Source organism: Ornithodoros turicata, chromosome 7, assembly GCF_037126465.1.
Source record: "Ornithodoros turicata isolate Travis chromosome 7, ASM3712646v1, whole genome shotgun sequence".
NCBI lineage: Eukaryota > Metazoa > Arthropoda > Arachnida > Ixodida > Argasidae > Ornithodoros > Ornithodoros turicata.
In genome coordinates, this window is record NC_088207.1 from 15320112 (window position 1) to 15337271 (window position 17160).

General features: G+C 46.4%; 1 protein-coding gene across 1 annotated transcript; it reads left to right on the forward strand.

The window, feature by feature from the left end:
• Positions 1 to 1352: 1352 nt before the first annotated feature.
• Positions 1353 to 12296, forward strand: LOC135400230 (procathepsin L-like). Its single transcript, XM_064632004.1, has 5 exons — positions 1353 to 1645; positions 2292 to 2444; positions 6042 to 6421; positions 8634 to 8744; positions 12168 to 12296. The coding sequence occupies exons 1-5, from the start codon at positions 1397 to 1399 to the stop codon at positions 12265 to 12267; spliced, it is 993 nt and encodes a 330-aa protein (XP_064488074.1). The 5' UTR covers positions 1353 to 1396; the 3' UTR covers positions 12268 to 12296.
• The last annotated feature ends 4864 nt before the right edge of the window (positions 12297 to 17160 follow it).

Below are 17160 nucleotides of genomic sequence, written 5' to 3' on the forward strand. Positions count from 1 at the left end.
CTATAGCCATTTCCGTACAAAGATTCCGGTGCCCCTGGGTACCCAGATATGTATACATACATACTACATGCTCACACTACTACTCATACTCATACTACTCATACTCATACTACTAGATACTACATACTCACTTTTTAATAATATCTCAAAATAATGGTAGTAATAAACCGTAACATATCGTTCTGTGCATTGATCTGTTCACAAATCGTGACACAGAATGATATCACTCGGTATGATAGTTGGCTAGGAGCGTCCTATGTGGGTGAAGTTGTGTTTCAGCAGTGAATTTAACGGCTGTCGCGGAAGGCTTCGTGTCTACGCACCTGGTACCCTGCCGTCAACCTATTGGTGTTCGAACCCCCAATGTACGAACCACACTTTGCGATCACGAGAGAAAGTTCCACGTATAACGCGCACCGCTGCATAATCCGGACGAAGACTTGTGCATAACACGTTACTAGTAATTGCGTTACTTGCAATCAATTACTTTAAAGGTAAAGTATTTTTTTGAAGAAATCAATTACTTTTCTGAGTAATCGATTACTTTTCCGGCAGAGATTGAAGTATCTTTCAGATGTTCTCCCAAAGTCAAGCCCCTCGTGCGGTCAGCCTTTTGGACTGTTCTACTATAGCAAGCGGAGGTCATTGTAACAGCACTATGGAATTTCAGGGTCTCTTTTCCTAACCTCTTCCTCAACACCAGTGTGCTAGTAAATGTAGCTTTTGAGGCTTAGTGAGTCATGGGGAAGTTCCGAGCAATGTTCTTCCACAATCGGGACAACGTGTTCCCGGGCGATCAATACAGTAGATGCACAGATCTACTTGTCATACGCGTGTTTGTTCTTCGTGTTGTTTCAGCTGTTCCGCTGTTAACCTTTTTCACTTTTTCTCTTAGGCACACAAAGACTTGTATAATTTGCGCGAATGCAGAGTAACGACCGGAGTAACGCTTTATTTTTCTACTTGATACTCAGTTACATCTGGATTCGAGTAATTGGTAATGGTAATCAATTACTTTTTCCGTAGAAGTAACTGTAACGGTAATCAATTTCTTTTCAGTAACGGGCACAAGTCTGCCCGGAGCAAGGGTCCTGAGGCCAAATTTGCTGATGTTCTCGCAACTGATTTCGCATTTCCACAGCGCTGAAAGCACGCATGACGCACATGTTTTTCTCGCACACAGTCAGGCTGGAGACAAAGGTTCGTATCATTTGAATTGTTCTCGGAAGGGTCCATTCAAGTCCTGCTGGGCTTCGTACTCGACCAATCACTGAACAGTCGATATCACTGACCATTTAGCCCATCGAATGAACGAGATAAGACTATCTCGCGCACTTTACAGGTGCTATAAATCTCGCATCCCGCATTCGTGTTCTGCATCCTGGTAATCGAGGCAATGTCTTTTCGGGTTCTTGCACTCTCTGCGGTTCTTTGCTGTGTCCTGGCACGGACAGTGCCCAGGCCGCAGTTAGACGAACACTGGGAAATCTACAAGGACATCCACAACAAGAAATATGTACCAGAAGAAGAACACGTCCGAAGACTCATCTGGGAAGAAAACTTGGACTTCATCCAGAGGCACAACCTAGAGTATGACCTGGGGCTTCGGACGCACACGGTGGCAGTCAACAGTTTTGCTGATTTGGTGAGAGTTGGTTTGGCTTTCGATAGAGACGTTGCAACGGGGAATGAAACGCTGTTACGAAAGCTCTTGATGCAATTGGAATTATTGAAGGCGTAACCAGTTGCATGTAAGTGGTTCAGAGGCAACCATATAAGGACCATCATTGCGCAACGTGAGAAATAAGAAGCTAGAAACTAATGTATATGTTACTGCTCGTGAAAGAGATCCCTCAAGCGATCCCTCCATGTATTCAGATGCTCTGACATATTGACCCGCCATGCTTTATCGGAAGAATCTCTGACGATTTCCTTAGGATTTATTTAATACTCGCCAAAATATTTCTCTCAGGGTACGCGTTTTGCCTCGTGTGTCGACAAGTGAAGCAGCACAACGGGACGCATCAAGAAGCTCCTAGCTTGCGCACTGGAATAGCTGCCTCCGACGTATTTGTGTGTGCGTACTGGTGGTATGGAGCGGGGATTTTTTAGGCTGGTGCACAAGGTCGACAAGATAAAGAGGTGGCGGGAGCGCCATTTTTATTGAACTTTCAGAAGGTATTAATGCCAACTACGTACGTCAGAAGAAGCGGTGCATGTAACTCTGTTGAGCAAGCTAATAAACATGACACTTAAAGTAACGCGTCCTTCATGATTCTTATTTGTTGCAGACATCGGAGGAGTACCGCCAGCTTTACCTCGGCTACCGTCCGAACCAGGGAAAGAAGACTGCACTGGGTGTACACAACGAAGCTTCTTTGTACGATATTCCGGACGAGGTCGACTGGCGTAAAGAAGGCTATGTAACTCCCGTGAAAAATCAGGTACGCCATTTTCAAGAGTTCTGCTGTTCTTTCTTCGTCTCTTTCTCTTGAAAGTAATTTACTGGAGGACTCACAAAACGCAAGAACGAAAGTAAAATTCTGATCACCGATGTGCACTGAATTGCACTAAGGCACAATAATACGACGTCCCTAAATGAGCGAGGTTTACAGCGAGGGCTGCAAAGCCACGCGAGGACGAGGCATGGCTACCTCTGCTATGGCTTAGCGACATCGCGTCCGGCGCCTCTGTTCCCAAAGGTGTACTCGCGAGAAACGCTGGAGCCGAAAACTGCACTCATATAATGTTGTCCAAAATGTGTATAGTTCGTCTATATCTCACATAATACCCCGTTATAGATATTTTAAACTTTGTACGCAATAAAAAACAGGCGCAAACGTCATTATGAAGGAAGTTCAGTATTATGTTCAGTGCACCTACCAAGCAGACAAATTTGTGCGCTGATTTCCGTGTTCTGTAATGACAGCTTTTGATACCGTTTATCCCTTGAGCATTGGCCCTCGTAACTTCGCACGCCACATGTATCTTCACTACGGCGTTGCTTACATTTTTCCTAGACTTTGCCCAAGTTTCGTAACATTTTATCATCGGTTTCGTATTCACAAAGCATCGCATCGCAATTTATTTACACAATAAAGTGAAGATGGCTAAAAATTGGTCTAATGTATTTTGACATCACATTATCACCAACAACCTTACAGAATTTTTACATTAACTTTTTAATGAGTAATGTACGTACTATTTTTATTGTGTCCGTGATGCGTGCAGTGTAGGCAATATCGCCACACAACATGAAGTCATCAGAAATACTGCACGTAGACTAATCAGAAACCTAGCATATACTAATTGGGAAATCATTGAAAACTTAGCAGAAAAACATCATAAACCAATGAGAAACTCAGTCATCAAGTATGCATCAGAAAAGACCGACCAATTCTAAACATAAATTCATCAGAAATTCGTCACAAGATTCATCAGAAATTCTGATGGCTCTGATGCCAAAAGTCATTGACTTTTCAACAAAAAATCATTAAACATTTTTGTAAGGGATAGGCGCGACATTGGTGAGCTGGCCAGCCGGTAAGTCTAGGTAGAATATATTCATGGATCTACTTCTGCCTGAACAGAAAAATAACTTGCAGTTCACAATAGATCATCGAGTAAAGTCGTTTTTTTTTCTCTCTCTCTCTCTCTCGTTCGTCTGGAAATGGAAAGTCGTTGCTACACGCTTTACACGTTCCGCATCACACATGATTCTTACTTAGCTCCGTCGCATTTCTGTGTGTGTGAAGCAGCGTGAACATGTGACATATTGAACATATAATTGTCTTCACCATAACGGAGCTTCTTGACGATGCACTCGAGCCTTCTGTTAAAATGTGGCAGTTAATGAAAAGGCTCCAGTAGTGGCGTAAAAGTGCGTGTCTCCATGCCACTAGTCCTTCATGACTGTGGCCGCGGTGGACGAATGAATGTTGTGTTTTGCTTAGGGTCGTGTGCAGATAATCTTCGCTCCTTGCAATCATTGGATCTCAGTTTCATTTATGGCTGCGCTATAAGCATCATGGCAGCCTCGAGTTGAAACTGGGCTTCACGCAACTTGTAACTTGTAACTGGTTACTTATTCAGTAACTGCCTACAGCGTAACGATATACTTTTCGAGGGAGGTAACTATAGCTACAGCAACTACACCAGTTTCGTTGAAAACAGCTGTAAAACTTAAATGGCGTACAGTTACTCAGGCTGTGGCATATTTTCCCGATGTGTCGGTTTCCAAAGGTCGTTTCGCAGTCCTTCAGAATAATACTGGGCGGGGCGATACTCTACACCAGAGCTGGTGGTGGTGTGGGGAATGAAATAATGAGTCCCTTCACAGTAAGCATCGAAGTCCTATGGCATCCAGAAAGGTGAAGCGAGCGCTGAGGGCACAGCGTTGGAGGGCTGGCTCGTTACGTGGCAGAAAATGTCTGAATTGTAAATTGTGCTCCTTTCCGGTGCGGTTATCAGATAAAGGTGTGAGGTAATGGTAGCAGCAATTTCAAGTTTCCCTTTACTAGCTAAATGTGGTCAGCCACATTTAGCTACGTAAAGTAGACATTAGAATGCTCCGCTCTTGTCATTAACAGCAAATCTAACTGAATTTTTCTAAATGTTCTCTAGCTTGTTAATTGCTTCTTGTGCATGTGGGCCCCAACCGATATCAGCATACTCTAAAGCTGAGCGTACATACGTTTTGTAAGCTTTAGTTTTGGGTGATTCATGTTTTAAATTACGCCTGATTAAGAAACCCGGAGAGTGCATTTTGGGAAGGTTGGTACTGTGGGCAATTAAGAAGAGTGCTCTGGATCCTCTACAGCACCGCAGTGACAGGAGCTGGGGGAGTCAAGTTGTCTGAAGCGGTAACGCCACTGAGCTGTAAAAGCCACATCTAGTCGCATTCTATGAATTACTGCAGCATTTTGACGATAGGTGTTTCGTGTCATGCGCAAAGCGAGCGTTGGATCAACTCTGCTCAGCATACCGATATTACTATTATACTACTGTTAATACTAGCGGGGCGCTTAATAATATTACCTTCGAAAAACAATCACAGCGTATGTGCAACAAGCATGTGATGTATATATCCGGCTGCCCGCCACATCAGCTGAAATAAAATAGTTGAGAGCCGCATTCACCCAGACGTTGATATTAAATGATAATTGGAAATTAACGAAATATCGAAGCAGAAGTGTGCAAGAAGCAGCTGTTCTTCCAGTAGAAGAACAGTGTCTGTTCGAAATATCGGTGACTTTCGGCCTAAACCTACCACTTCAATCTGTTATCATAGGATAGCTGAATATTCCACTATATAGTGTAACTTAGTCACTCTAGATCGGTAACTGTAATAAAAAAAGTAACTGTAGCTTAGTCACTGTTTTCGCAAGCCAGTTCTCACTTCGCTGCTCCATAGTAACTTAACGATGATTGGACTATGGTTTGTAATTGGGTATCGCGCCCACCATCTTGACTTCTTACTAATTTCCACAAGGTCAGTTATTCGCTTCCTTCGTGACGTCAACGTTGATCAGCAGCACGATCGGCTTCATCCAGGACTCGCAACCTCTGTTGAAAAAGGAACACATAAAAAAAAAAGAAAAAAACGGAGTTCACTCGATGAATATCATTGAAAATATACGACAATACATGCCACGTTATGATACGGTATGACCTCTCATCATTACAAACTTTCTAGACGCATTCTCAAATCCAGCTTACCAACGGCCTGCACTAAAGTCGTTGCTAATTCTGGAAAATGTAGGGCTTTAATCCTCATTATGATATTCATCATTGTACTGTATGGGACACGGTTGTCTAAAATCTCCAGCCCGTGTTGGAGCGATCCCCTATCGGCGTTGTCGCGCAAGAAGGAGATATACCAACATCCTCCATGAGGAGGCCGCGCTCGACTGCTCGTGTGTCCCAACCGTGTCCCAAACAGTACTTTTTTTACCAAAATAACACAGCTGGTTGTAGTGCCTGCTTCTTCTGCACATTTCTCGTGTCCAGAAATAAATTGTACTTGTCGACGTGTTATGCAGGGTAAGTGTCGTTCCTCTTGGGCATTCGCAACGACTGGAAGTCTCGAAGGGCAGCATTTCCGGAAGACGGGCAAGCTAGTCTCCCTCAGCGAGCAGAACCTGGTGGATTGTGATACACGATCATTCGGCTGCAACGGAGGAACCCAGTTCAGCGCATATCTGTACATTCAATCTAATGGTGGAATCGACACGGAAGAGTCATATCCGTACACGGCTCGTAACGGAAGTTGCAACTACGACCCAAGCCATGTCGGAGCTACTGCTGTAGGTTTTTATGTCGTCGAATCGGGCAGCGAAGATGGTCTAAAAAGGGCCGTGGCCAGAGCGGGGCCAGTCTCTGTACGTATCGATGCCAGTCATGACTCCTTCAAATTCTACAAGTAAGTTGCTCATCGTTCAATATTTCAAGTGATGTTCCTGGCTGGGCTAAAGATGTAGCGTGCCATTATGCACCTGCTGCCAAATTTTCCCACTTGTGAGCAGAGAGGCACAGAAAAATTTCCTTCGCTAAAAATTGTTAAAAAACTGTTTCGTGGCATGCGGAAAGCGATGGTTGGATCAACCCTTCTCGACATAGACGGGGGGAGAATGTCAGAATAGTCCATTGGCCAGGACTCGAGCCAGGGGACGCACTAGGCGTCGATGTATGGGACGACGGCCACTTCTCAGGAGCGCAGTACACGTCAGTTTCTGAGACGACAGATCTGCTTCTGTGGCGCTGTCGGCCTATTCACTCCCCACGACTCCACAATGGGCTGGAACGCACTAGCGAACCAGCCTGTGCCCTGCTTCGTAGACAAGGTGGTAAGCCATTAACACATCCATCACTAGGTGTGCGGATAAGCCTCGCATGCCAGATGCGGTGCAAATTTTGAGTCTGAGACCACAGCCCATTCCTGCGGAGCAAATCAACGATGTACTGCAGAAAGAAAAGTATGGCATAGAGTTCCGCAGCTGTTGACGACGTTTGACGCGAAAGACGTCGTCCTTGCGCTACGCTTTCCCTTTCTAGATGTGCCATCTGTATATGCTACTGCAGACGTAGAAAACTGCAGGCGGTACGGGTAGAATACCAAATATTACTTAGTTTTGGTGCATCGTAAGAATTCAACGAAAACTATACGATAACAATAATAATTGGGTGTAGATTTGCATGTAAGGTGGGTCAGCCTATTTGAAAAGAAGAAAAGAAAAGGAAACAACACAAAAAGAAGTCATCAAATCCAAGCTTAGCAACATGATGTCACTTGCTCCAAAGAAATCGGATGATTGGTTTATGATGATTATGATGTTTTTTTTTGCGTAAAAGCTACTAGGGCTGATTGGTTTATCATGTTCTCGGAAATGTTATCGTGAACACCTTCCGATGTACTAAAACCAAGGTAAATGTAAACTAGTAGCGAAAGCTATCTGGAATACCGTGTCAGGCTTGTGGGCAGGGGTATATATCATCATGAGACACGAGCGGTACTGGATGTTGGTAGTAGAGGAACGATCGTCAGAGTAGGCTTGTTTATCCTTGCATCCCTGTATCCGTGCCGTGTGTTCGTGCATCGGAATACGAGCTACCACGCTTTTTGGGTTAAACAGAATGCGCATTTACATAATTGAGCTGTAGACCAAGGTTAACACGCGTGAACAGATGAATGCAATGCAACCCCTGTTGCTGGCCCTGCGAAAAAAGCTTTCGTCATGGCGAAACTAGCCATGAGGTCGGCGTGAGCGCCAGCAGGAATCAGCTGTGCACCAACGATGTTTTGCAACGGACCCATTATGACCGGTCACTGAAGAAATGCTAACCGGTCGCTAAGACTTAGCTCATTCGCTCATTAGTAAGCTGCATTGCCAAAGGTAACCCGTACCGCATGGAGTTCAGTTGAGCTCAAATCTTGCGGTGCATGTGCTTCTCGGCAGCGCAGTGTTTCGTTGCCATGACAACCGCGCCGCGCCGCATCTGTAACGCATGAAAGTGCAACAGCGTGGACAACCAGACACAAGACGTCACAACGATCGGGTACAGCTGTACCTGGCTATCGTTCCTGCCGTCAACAGCGATCAGGAAAACTTGGCGTTTCAGCGCGCTTATCATGCGCTCTTGTGCCATTTTTTGCCATTTCACTGCAGTCGTGTTAGCCCGAGCACAAGCGTACGGCTTTGCACCGTTGGAAGTCGGATCGGGCTCGGATGTGGTGTCCACGAATGGTACAAAACGCATGGTGCTGCTTGAGAAACACTGTAGATACCGCTTTCGCATACACATTGCCGTGCGAAGTTTACGGGCGCACTACGGCAGTGTTAGGGTGGTGATGGATCCCCTCTCCATAGTCGGCCGCGCTCGGTTGGGCAACGACACGACTATCTCAGTGGGGGATCGTGCGTACTGGGCTGACCCCACAAGGCACCGTGCCGACATTGGTCTTAAAGCGCTTAAGGGACCCGCACAGGCACACAGCCAGCGCCCGGATTCGAACCCTGCTCGCCACCCGGTGCACTAGAGCGTGACTCCTCCTGCGCCTGCATGAGCCAATCACCTGCGATTTCAGATTTATGGGCAGATTTGACATCAGATCGGCACTTTATGTTTCATTGCAGAAGCGGCGTTTACAACGAACCTGCCTGCAGCTCTGAAGATCTCCACCATGGGGCCCTTGTGGTTGGCTACGGCACAGGGAGTGATGGCGACTACTGGATAGTCAAGAACAGGTTAGTGACAGCACTTTTTTTTCTGTTAATGGCAGCTGATACATGACACTCGCGTGCGACGTCACGTGCACTCCAAAAACAGAACTTCACCGCATATCACGCTGTGCGCCAACCATTGCCAAGAATGATTGCTACTGAATGAAGTTATCGCTACTGATTCGAAGAGAGAGGTGGGCGTACGCTTTTACTGGCGATTATCATATAGCCAAATTGCCACAAAAAGGCCCACGCCCACCTCTCACAGGTAAGAGACATCACGTTTTTTTCTATTCATGGAAGCTGAGACGTGACGTTCGCGTGCATCGTCACGCGCTGAATTTTGTATTGTATCCCTTTGACTGGTCGAGCGTGTAAATGTACGGGCCAACGCGCGCAATGTACAGGGTGCGTGCTGGAAAAGTACACATTGTGACAACGATGACGCGCTGGTTCGTTGGTTCTATGGGCAAATTCCTGCCCATACAACATGGTGACGTCCAAGGAATGTCCTGCGAGTATAAGTTTGGGAGATATGCCACTTCCCCAGGATGTCCCAGCATATCAGGCGGGGTCCTCGCGGCATCTCGGTAACTACCAAAAGACGTCCCATAGCTCATCCTTGAAACGTCGCGTGAATTAGCTGATGTCCGAATAAGCAGTTCGTGTCAAAGTTAACTTGAACACCGCTCCGGGGCCTGCGAAGCGGGAAGAGAGCCGCCCCACAGAGCTCCCATAGAGCCAACCCATAGCAGAAAACAACGCCTTCCTAACGATGGTCACCCCTCTCACTAGAGTGAGTTCACCCAGACACATTTCGCAGTTACTTCTAAGCGCCGCCGCTAGGGTCCACAAGCCGGAACGGCGCTCAGGTTAGCTTTGATGACAGCTGCACATGCTATACGTTGTCATTCTGGACGTACCGCGTGTTTTCCAAAAGCTTCCTTTGTCAGACAAAACGAAAATGACAACCTTGTCCTTTACGAAGTTTTTGCTTTTCAGAGTTGAACACTGAGTGGTTCGTAATGTGAACAATATAACCTGCATACTATACTGTGTGAATACCCAAGTTGAAGAGCAATGTTCGTTTCTGGTTCCGTTGAAACAATAATTCATAATGATTCGTACATATTTGATCGCTGTGTATATACAGGTGCGTGATATCTCAAAAGTACGGTTTTATCGATTTCTCCAAGGTAGGACGCCTCAAAACCAGCTCCATTTTCTCCCTCATGCTGAAGAGAGTGTCGTTTAAGAATTTCCAAGATAAATAAGGATCAAAGTTATATAAGAATATAGAAGATAAGAATATATACGTATCTTTTTAAAGCCAGTCGAATAAACACGTGTATCAATACACTTAATAGACTCCACAACAAGATCTCTAATTCTTCAAGAAAAGAGAAACCCAGACGTTGTTCCTTCCCAATTGAAAGAAAATTGTGGTGCCTTACTGGGGGTTGGCATTGCAACTTGGGGCACGCACATAGGGGACCGCTATCAGGGACCCGCTCCGATGAAGAATGCGCCAGTGCCGGGTTCCGTAACCATATGTCCCAAGCTCGTATACCAAGGTAAATACAGGTCCTATTATCACTCCCGGGGCAAAGATAAGTAATATGCTTCGGGGCATTAACCTCCTCCAAGAAACTGTGAAAAAAGATCTTATTTCAAAATATGCTTTTGAAAAGTGCCTGTTGACGTTGTTGTGCGCGTTCTCTGTTCTCGTAACCGCGAGAGGTATCGCCGCTTCGGACTGATTGACATGGCTAGGGTGCGCTGGCTGCGGTAGCTGTTCGGTAACGTTCTCATACTATGCTAGTTATCGTCCGTTGACTCTGCGAGTTACATCCGACTCTGTGGTTCCCAACCCCCTTTTGTGTTCTCCATTCTGTCAGTATCTGAATTATTTGGGGTTTCACGGGTCGTGCGCGGCGCGCGGGTGGAATACAGGGAAGGGGAATCCTACAAGGTGCAATGCCAACAGTATAGGGCGCCACAGTTTTCGTTCACTCTTGGAATTACGTCCACGAATTACATTGACTGAGATGGGGCTAGTGCTTTGCCAGGCGGATGTGAAGAAAGTGTTTCCATTGGTTCAACAATGTCAGGTGCGGAGCGTTCCATCGAGGGAGGACAAGCGAAACATTTTCCTCTAGTGGGCTGTATAATAGGGCGTTTTAGAAACCACACGGACGTAATTTTGTATCGGCAGGTTCTGAACACCTAACTCGGCGCACTTCATATGCTAAGCCCCACTTCACATACCCTATTATTTATATGCAACTGCGTTTTAAACATCTTCCAAATTCGAGGACACCGCCGACCGTGGTGCTGAGCGGTGCCGAGAAGCTCCAGAAAAACAGGGGGAGGTTACGCTTTGACCGGTTGCCCTGTGCCCCTACCGGTTGCCCTACGTCATAGCGCTTTCGTACCGAGCAGTTCGGCGTCACAGGTTTCACCGCTTCCCTGTTTACAGGCATCTCTGTTTGGACCGGAAATTAAGCACTTGGGCTGCGTGTTAGGTGCTACGTCTTACCGAGATCGGACGAGGAGGCCAAGAATGAAAGCGTCTCCTCATATACAAAGTGCCATACATAACTCCGTGACTCGGGAGCGCAGCGTGAAGGGGTTTCGACGGAGATGTCTGGTACCCATAAATCTACATTTCAACAACGCTTTCGTGCTATATTCGAGATTGGATTCACAACCTCTTTAACCAAACCCCGATCATAACACGAATTGCACGAGAGTATAGGCCCGGCCCTATGTTCGTCACGAGGCAAAATTTGCTCTCCCAATGCAATTCACCATTGCGCCATCGGAAGGTGGACACCATATAAATGGTTCCGAAAGCAAAATGAGTGATTCGCCTTATTATTTTAAAGTGGCCGAGAGAACATTACTGATGTTTGACCTGGGCGCTTCCTTGATCCTATCGATTTCGTAGAGTTTGATTTCGATCTAATAAAACTCCCTCTTACTATAAGTTAGTGTTTCGTTGCATCATTTAGTTGAAATACTTGACGTGACATTTACCGTGTATTCACACGAGCGACGTTGCCCCAGAGGCGGAAGAAGCGAAAAGCGTCATAGCTTTCTGCTGTTACGTCAGCACGAGCGCTCAACATCGTGTCTTCACCTATACTTCTAACCGTGGGGAATATCCTGCAACACAGCCACAAGATATTCCGTAGCAGACGACAGGAAAACCCGCTGACGGTGTCGTCTGCTACGTGTCGTCTGCTAAATCCGCAGCATTGCCACTTCCGATGTCCAGCACCGTGTGAATACTCAACATAACATGGGACGGAACTTGGTCTCTGCAAGCAGTGTTTTCGCTTTTTCTTCCACTAGAATATTCCGTGAGGATGTCGCTCGTGTGAATACACGGTTAGCAGGAGTGGATGCTAACGTACTTGACATCTTTCTTCTTCTTTTACGCAGCTGGGGAGAACAATGGGGAGACAAAGGCTACATTCTCATGAGCAGAAACAAGGACAACCAATGCGGCATCGCAAGCGAAGCATCTTACCCCCTTGTTTAGTGAAATAAAGGCTGGTTTCACAGTAGAAGGATTGCACGTAACAGTTGACATATAGCCATAAGTTACTTTTATTCCAGTATATCTAATTTCCTTGAAACGGGAAGAGTGAACTGTCCACGCATGTCCCAGTGGGTCTTGCGTGTCAGTCAGATCAAAAGAATAGTATCTGTATTCAAAACAGTCTTCCAACTATCTTTCGTCGTGCTTGGGTCCCCAAAGGCCGGGATTGTCTCCTAGACCGGAACGGCTCGAATGTGCTAGCTGAGTGTTGGTTATATTCCCCTAAGCCTGGGGAGCTAAACAAAGGACAAACACGAATGAGTGTGGTCTCGTCCGTCTGTGTTTCTTCATTGTCCGTATGTTCCACGACTAAAGGAATGGTTACTTACAAGAAACCTACATCAGCTTGCTTGTATTTTATTTCTTTGCACAAGCTAGGTTTCCGAACCAGCTCAGCCAAGTCAGTGCCGGATGGTCGGTCTTGCGCGCATGAGTACCTGTGTAGTTACCGCTCCTTAACATGTTCCTGTTGTACCGTACGGTTGCCTTTCTTGCACCTACATCACAACTGGTTACGGGCCCTGTTGTGATTGATCACGTGGTCTTTCCGGCCGTGAAGCACAGTTGACCACAGCGCATGCGTAGTATTCACATTCAGACGAGATGGTTGAGGTGAGGGAGAAAGTAGCAAACGACAGACGGACTGCGAAGAGGAAGGTTCCCGGATACCGTTTCTTTTTCTCTTAGTAGTAAACAATATTGCCATAGCCACGGTGAAATGAAGAAACTAACAAATAAAAAAATACGCTGTCATCATCGTGCTATGGTGGAGTACAGTGCTTGGAGTCTATGTTGTGTAAGTCATGTCTTGACGTCACGAGTAGGCAAGCGAATGACGCACCCTCGGTATCCAGTGTTGTGCTTTATTTTCATGCTGTCGTGTAGTATTAAGAGCATTACCGAGAATGGAGTCATCAAAATACAAAAATAAAATGAAAAGTCACTGAGATGTCATCGCACAACAGTAATAGCCATTTCCCGCATTCAATACCAGACGATAATTTTAGTTTTCGTTTCTGTTTCCGGTAATGGAGGACAGTCGTATGCGTTGTTTCCGTTATCGTTGCCATCTCCAATTTCGGTAATACAATACTGTTTCTGTCTCCGTTATCATTACCTTCACCCTTCCCTGATGAAAACTGAAGTGTCAAGGGAACAGTAATTAAGCAAACGCTTGAAATAAAGTGCTCACTTGTTTGTGGCAATGAGCAGATATATTGTAGTGAGGCATCACACGCGTTGTAGGTGATGACCGCTGGGCGGATTATTTATCAATTTTTACAAACTCCTCATTGAAAAATACGGTTGATAGGACGCTCTTTACCCCTTTGGTTGTTTTATTTTGCTTCTTAGTTTGTCGTTTCAGAAACCATATACTCTGAAAAAAAAAAACAAAAAAAAACGTGTCTTTCCCTGTGTAGGGAGGGACCTATCGATGGCATAAGAATAGATGTAGGAGTAGCTGTCGTAGGACACTGCTTAAGTGAGTTAGGTTGTGCTTCATTGAAGTTCAGGTAAGCCATACTTTGTGTAAATTCGAACTATCACAAAATTTTGTACGGCCTGCTACGTTTTTAAGGTATTGAAAAGCCACCCTTGCAGAAAATGGAGGAAAGGAAAGGTATAAGGCCCGACTCGTAGCCAAAGCATTCACGCAAGAGCTAGGAATTGATTATGTTGAGACGTTCTGGCCGTTTTAAAGCTGACCAGTCTTCGAACACTGCTTTTTTTTAATTCCGTGTCAGCGCCGCGAAGCAACTGTGGCTATGAGAGGCGTACAGACGTGGACAGATGTAGAGAGGAAAGCAGGAAGGAGAGGGGGGTCAGTACGCGTCCTGGGCGGACTTCAGGTGGAACCGTGCCGACATTCGTCAGGAAAGTATTCGGAAAACCCAGGGAAAACCTCAGACAGCACAACCGGTGACAGAATTCGAACCAGTGTCACCCCCCAGTCTCGGCGTGGAAAGCGATCATCCTGACCACAATGCCACGGGAGCTGGTAAACACTGCTTGCGATCACCAACAAAGAAGATATGGTAATGAGACAGCTGGATGTAAAAACGGCGTATCTCCACGGAGAACTTCAAGAAATGGTGCACATGAAGTTACCGCCAGGCATTGACCCGGAATAAAGTCAACGGGAGGTATGTAGAGTGCGCAAGTCTACACTCTAAATCAGGTAACGCATATGTAACGGTTCAGTACCGCTTGGCCAGGAGGTACATTTTTTCAAAAATGTACCTCTTAAAATTAGGAGGTACATGCGCCCTCGCATGCGGATGCGGTACATGTAACGGATAGCGCGCAGCGATTTAGGCCTACCCGTCGGGGTGGTTCCCCTCCTCCACGATATATTAACAGCCCCAAGAAGCTACACTGCACGATAAATATAACAAACAAATACCTTTATTCGAAAATTATATCCATTTCAGGGGTGATGCTTGTCCATCGCGAGCGTGCATTGTCATGATGCACAAATGCCGAACACACGGGGCACAACGTATATGGATGAACGATGACCACTGCATCCCTCCTTCACCATTGCAGCTTTTCTGCGGTCACGCTCCTTTGTCTCTTCCACACTTTTGGATTCCCCAACTTCCGTTTCTTCCGCAGAGCCTAACACCAACCACAGTAGACGATTGACTCACCCATTTACGACATCGCCTGGACGTAACCTAGGAGAAAATACAATAAAAAAAATGCAACAACCGAAATAGCTTGCCTGAAAAACATTCCTACTTGCTTGTGTCATCCAGGTGTAAAGTGCAATCTAGGTTACTCTAATTCACGCATCAACGTTCGTGCTTGAAGCACAAAGTTCGTTGTATCCGTCCCTCAGTCGTTCTGTCCAGCCTGCCGGTGATCAGGAACACTGGGAGTCAGAGCGAAGATGAACCAAAATGCGTCGTGCAGACGAATAATTACTTCAGAGATATAATACGCACCTTAAATGACTCCAATCTTGAAAGCGTCGAACGAATTTCTTCGGAGACCGAGCAGACTCGTCCTCGCTCCCCGACGTTTCAAAACAAACTGATTTGCAGCGGTTCCAAGAAAGCGTGGAAAGCGATCATCCTGACCACAATGCCACTGGAGCTGGTAAACACTGCTTGCAATCACCAACGAAGAAGATATGGTAATGAGACAGCTGGATGTAAAAACGGCGTATCTCCACGGAGAACTTCAAGAAATTGTGCACATGAAGTTACCGCCAGGCACTGACCCGGAATAAAGTCAACGGGAGGTATGTAGAGTCCGCAAGTCTATATACGGGCTTAAAAAAGCAGGTCTGACTAGAACCTGAGACACCATACCGATATCTGCTAGCTACAGACGTCTCGAGACGGACAGGTGTGTCTACTTTGAACAAAAGCACGGCGAGAAAATCATCCTCGGAATTTACGTCGATGACCTGCTGCTCTTAGCAAGTAGCGGGAAGTCCATGCGGAGGACTTTGAAATTCCTGAAAGCAAAGGTGGATCTGAAAAAAAACTTCGGAGAGCCGAATCGGATCGTCGTAATTGAAGTCCAGAGGAACAAGAAAGAAACAACAACAACAACTTTATTTTGGCTTTGGAGAGTGGGGAGGTTCATCGCCAGAGGTGATACTCTACCCCATTGCTGGTGTCCAGAGATGTCAAAAGAGCTTTGAGCGCAGAGCGTTTCTGGGCTGGATTGGGCCAGGGACCAAGCAATTTCGATAGGGAGAAGGGGGCGAGAGTCCAGCTGACGAAGAGACTCGGAGAGTGCGGTTCGGGAAGGTTACAAGTGAGGGCAGTGAAGAAGAATATGCTCGAGATCCTCAAGAGCATCACAGTGGCAGCAGGTGGGAGAGTCAACTTGTCTCAAACGGTAACGCCACTGAGCTGTATAGGCCACATCGAGGCGCATTCGGTGGATTAATGCAGCATCTTGACGAGAGGTGTTTTGTGGCATGCGGAAAGCAAGAGTTGGATCAACTCTGCTCAACATAGAGGGGGGAGGGGGGGTGAATGTCGGTTGTCCACTGGCGGGAAGCCAGGGGTGTCACGAGGCGTCGCAGAATGGAATGGCGATCTCCTCTCAGCAGAACAATACTGTTCCGTTTCCGATATGAGAGTGCTCCTTCTGCGGCGCTGTCGGCTTCTCGTTCCCCATGACACCACAATGGGCTGGAACCTACTGCAGAGCTAGCCGGTGGCCTGCCGCATAAATAATGTGGTAAGCCATTAACACATCTGTGACTAGGGGTGCGGATGGGCCTCGTATGCAGGAATTTTCAATTGCATGAAGTGCAGATTTGGAGTCTGTAAAGAGTGCCCATTCCCGCGGTGTAAAATTCGTGATACGATGTTGTAGAAAGAAAAGGAAGGCATACAGTTACGCAGCTGTGGAGGAGGTTGGATGTGAAAGGCGTCTTCCATGCACTACGCCTTCGGATGGTATGACGAATGCTGAGGCGTACTTGTTGTTTCGGGATGCGCCATCGGTATATGCTCCCGTAAACGTAGCAAACTTCTCGTCTACCAGAGCATGAAAATGGGCTTGGAGGACTTCAGGAGGGACCTGATCTGTTCTTTCCAGAAGGTTTTGGAGGCGTACAAAAGCAGCCGGCGGTACCGGTAGAGACCAGGAGGCTTCCGGCGGCATAATGTCCTTAGCTATGAAGCGAGTGAGAGTTTGCGTGTCCTCTGCGCTAGTCGGTAGAAGTCGCTTTCAAGGCGCTATCTAATTTTCCTGAGGAACGGGTGACGGGGAATGTGAGCACGCAGACGAAGGAAGTGTGGAGCCGTTTCATGTTCACGGAGAACCTCTATCGGAAGTTCACTAGCTTCAGTGCACAAGAAAGAA

Bases quoted from the DNA above. Each gene is read 5' to 3' on its own strand.
- LOC135400230 (XM_064632004.1), top strand. From the start codon at position 1,397: ATGTCTTTTCGGGTTCTTGCACTCTCTGCGGTTCTTTGCTGTGTCCTG. The intron at 6,422-8,633 runs GTAAGTTGCTCA...GTTTCATTGCAG, and splicing joins GACTCCTTCAAATTCTACAA to AAGCGGCGTTTACAACGAAC. The intron at 8,745-12,167 runs GTTAGTGACAGC...TCTTTTACGCAG, and splicing joins TACTGGATAGTCAAGAACAG to CTGGGGAGAACAATGGGGAG.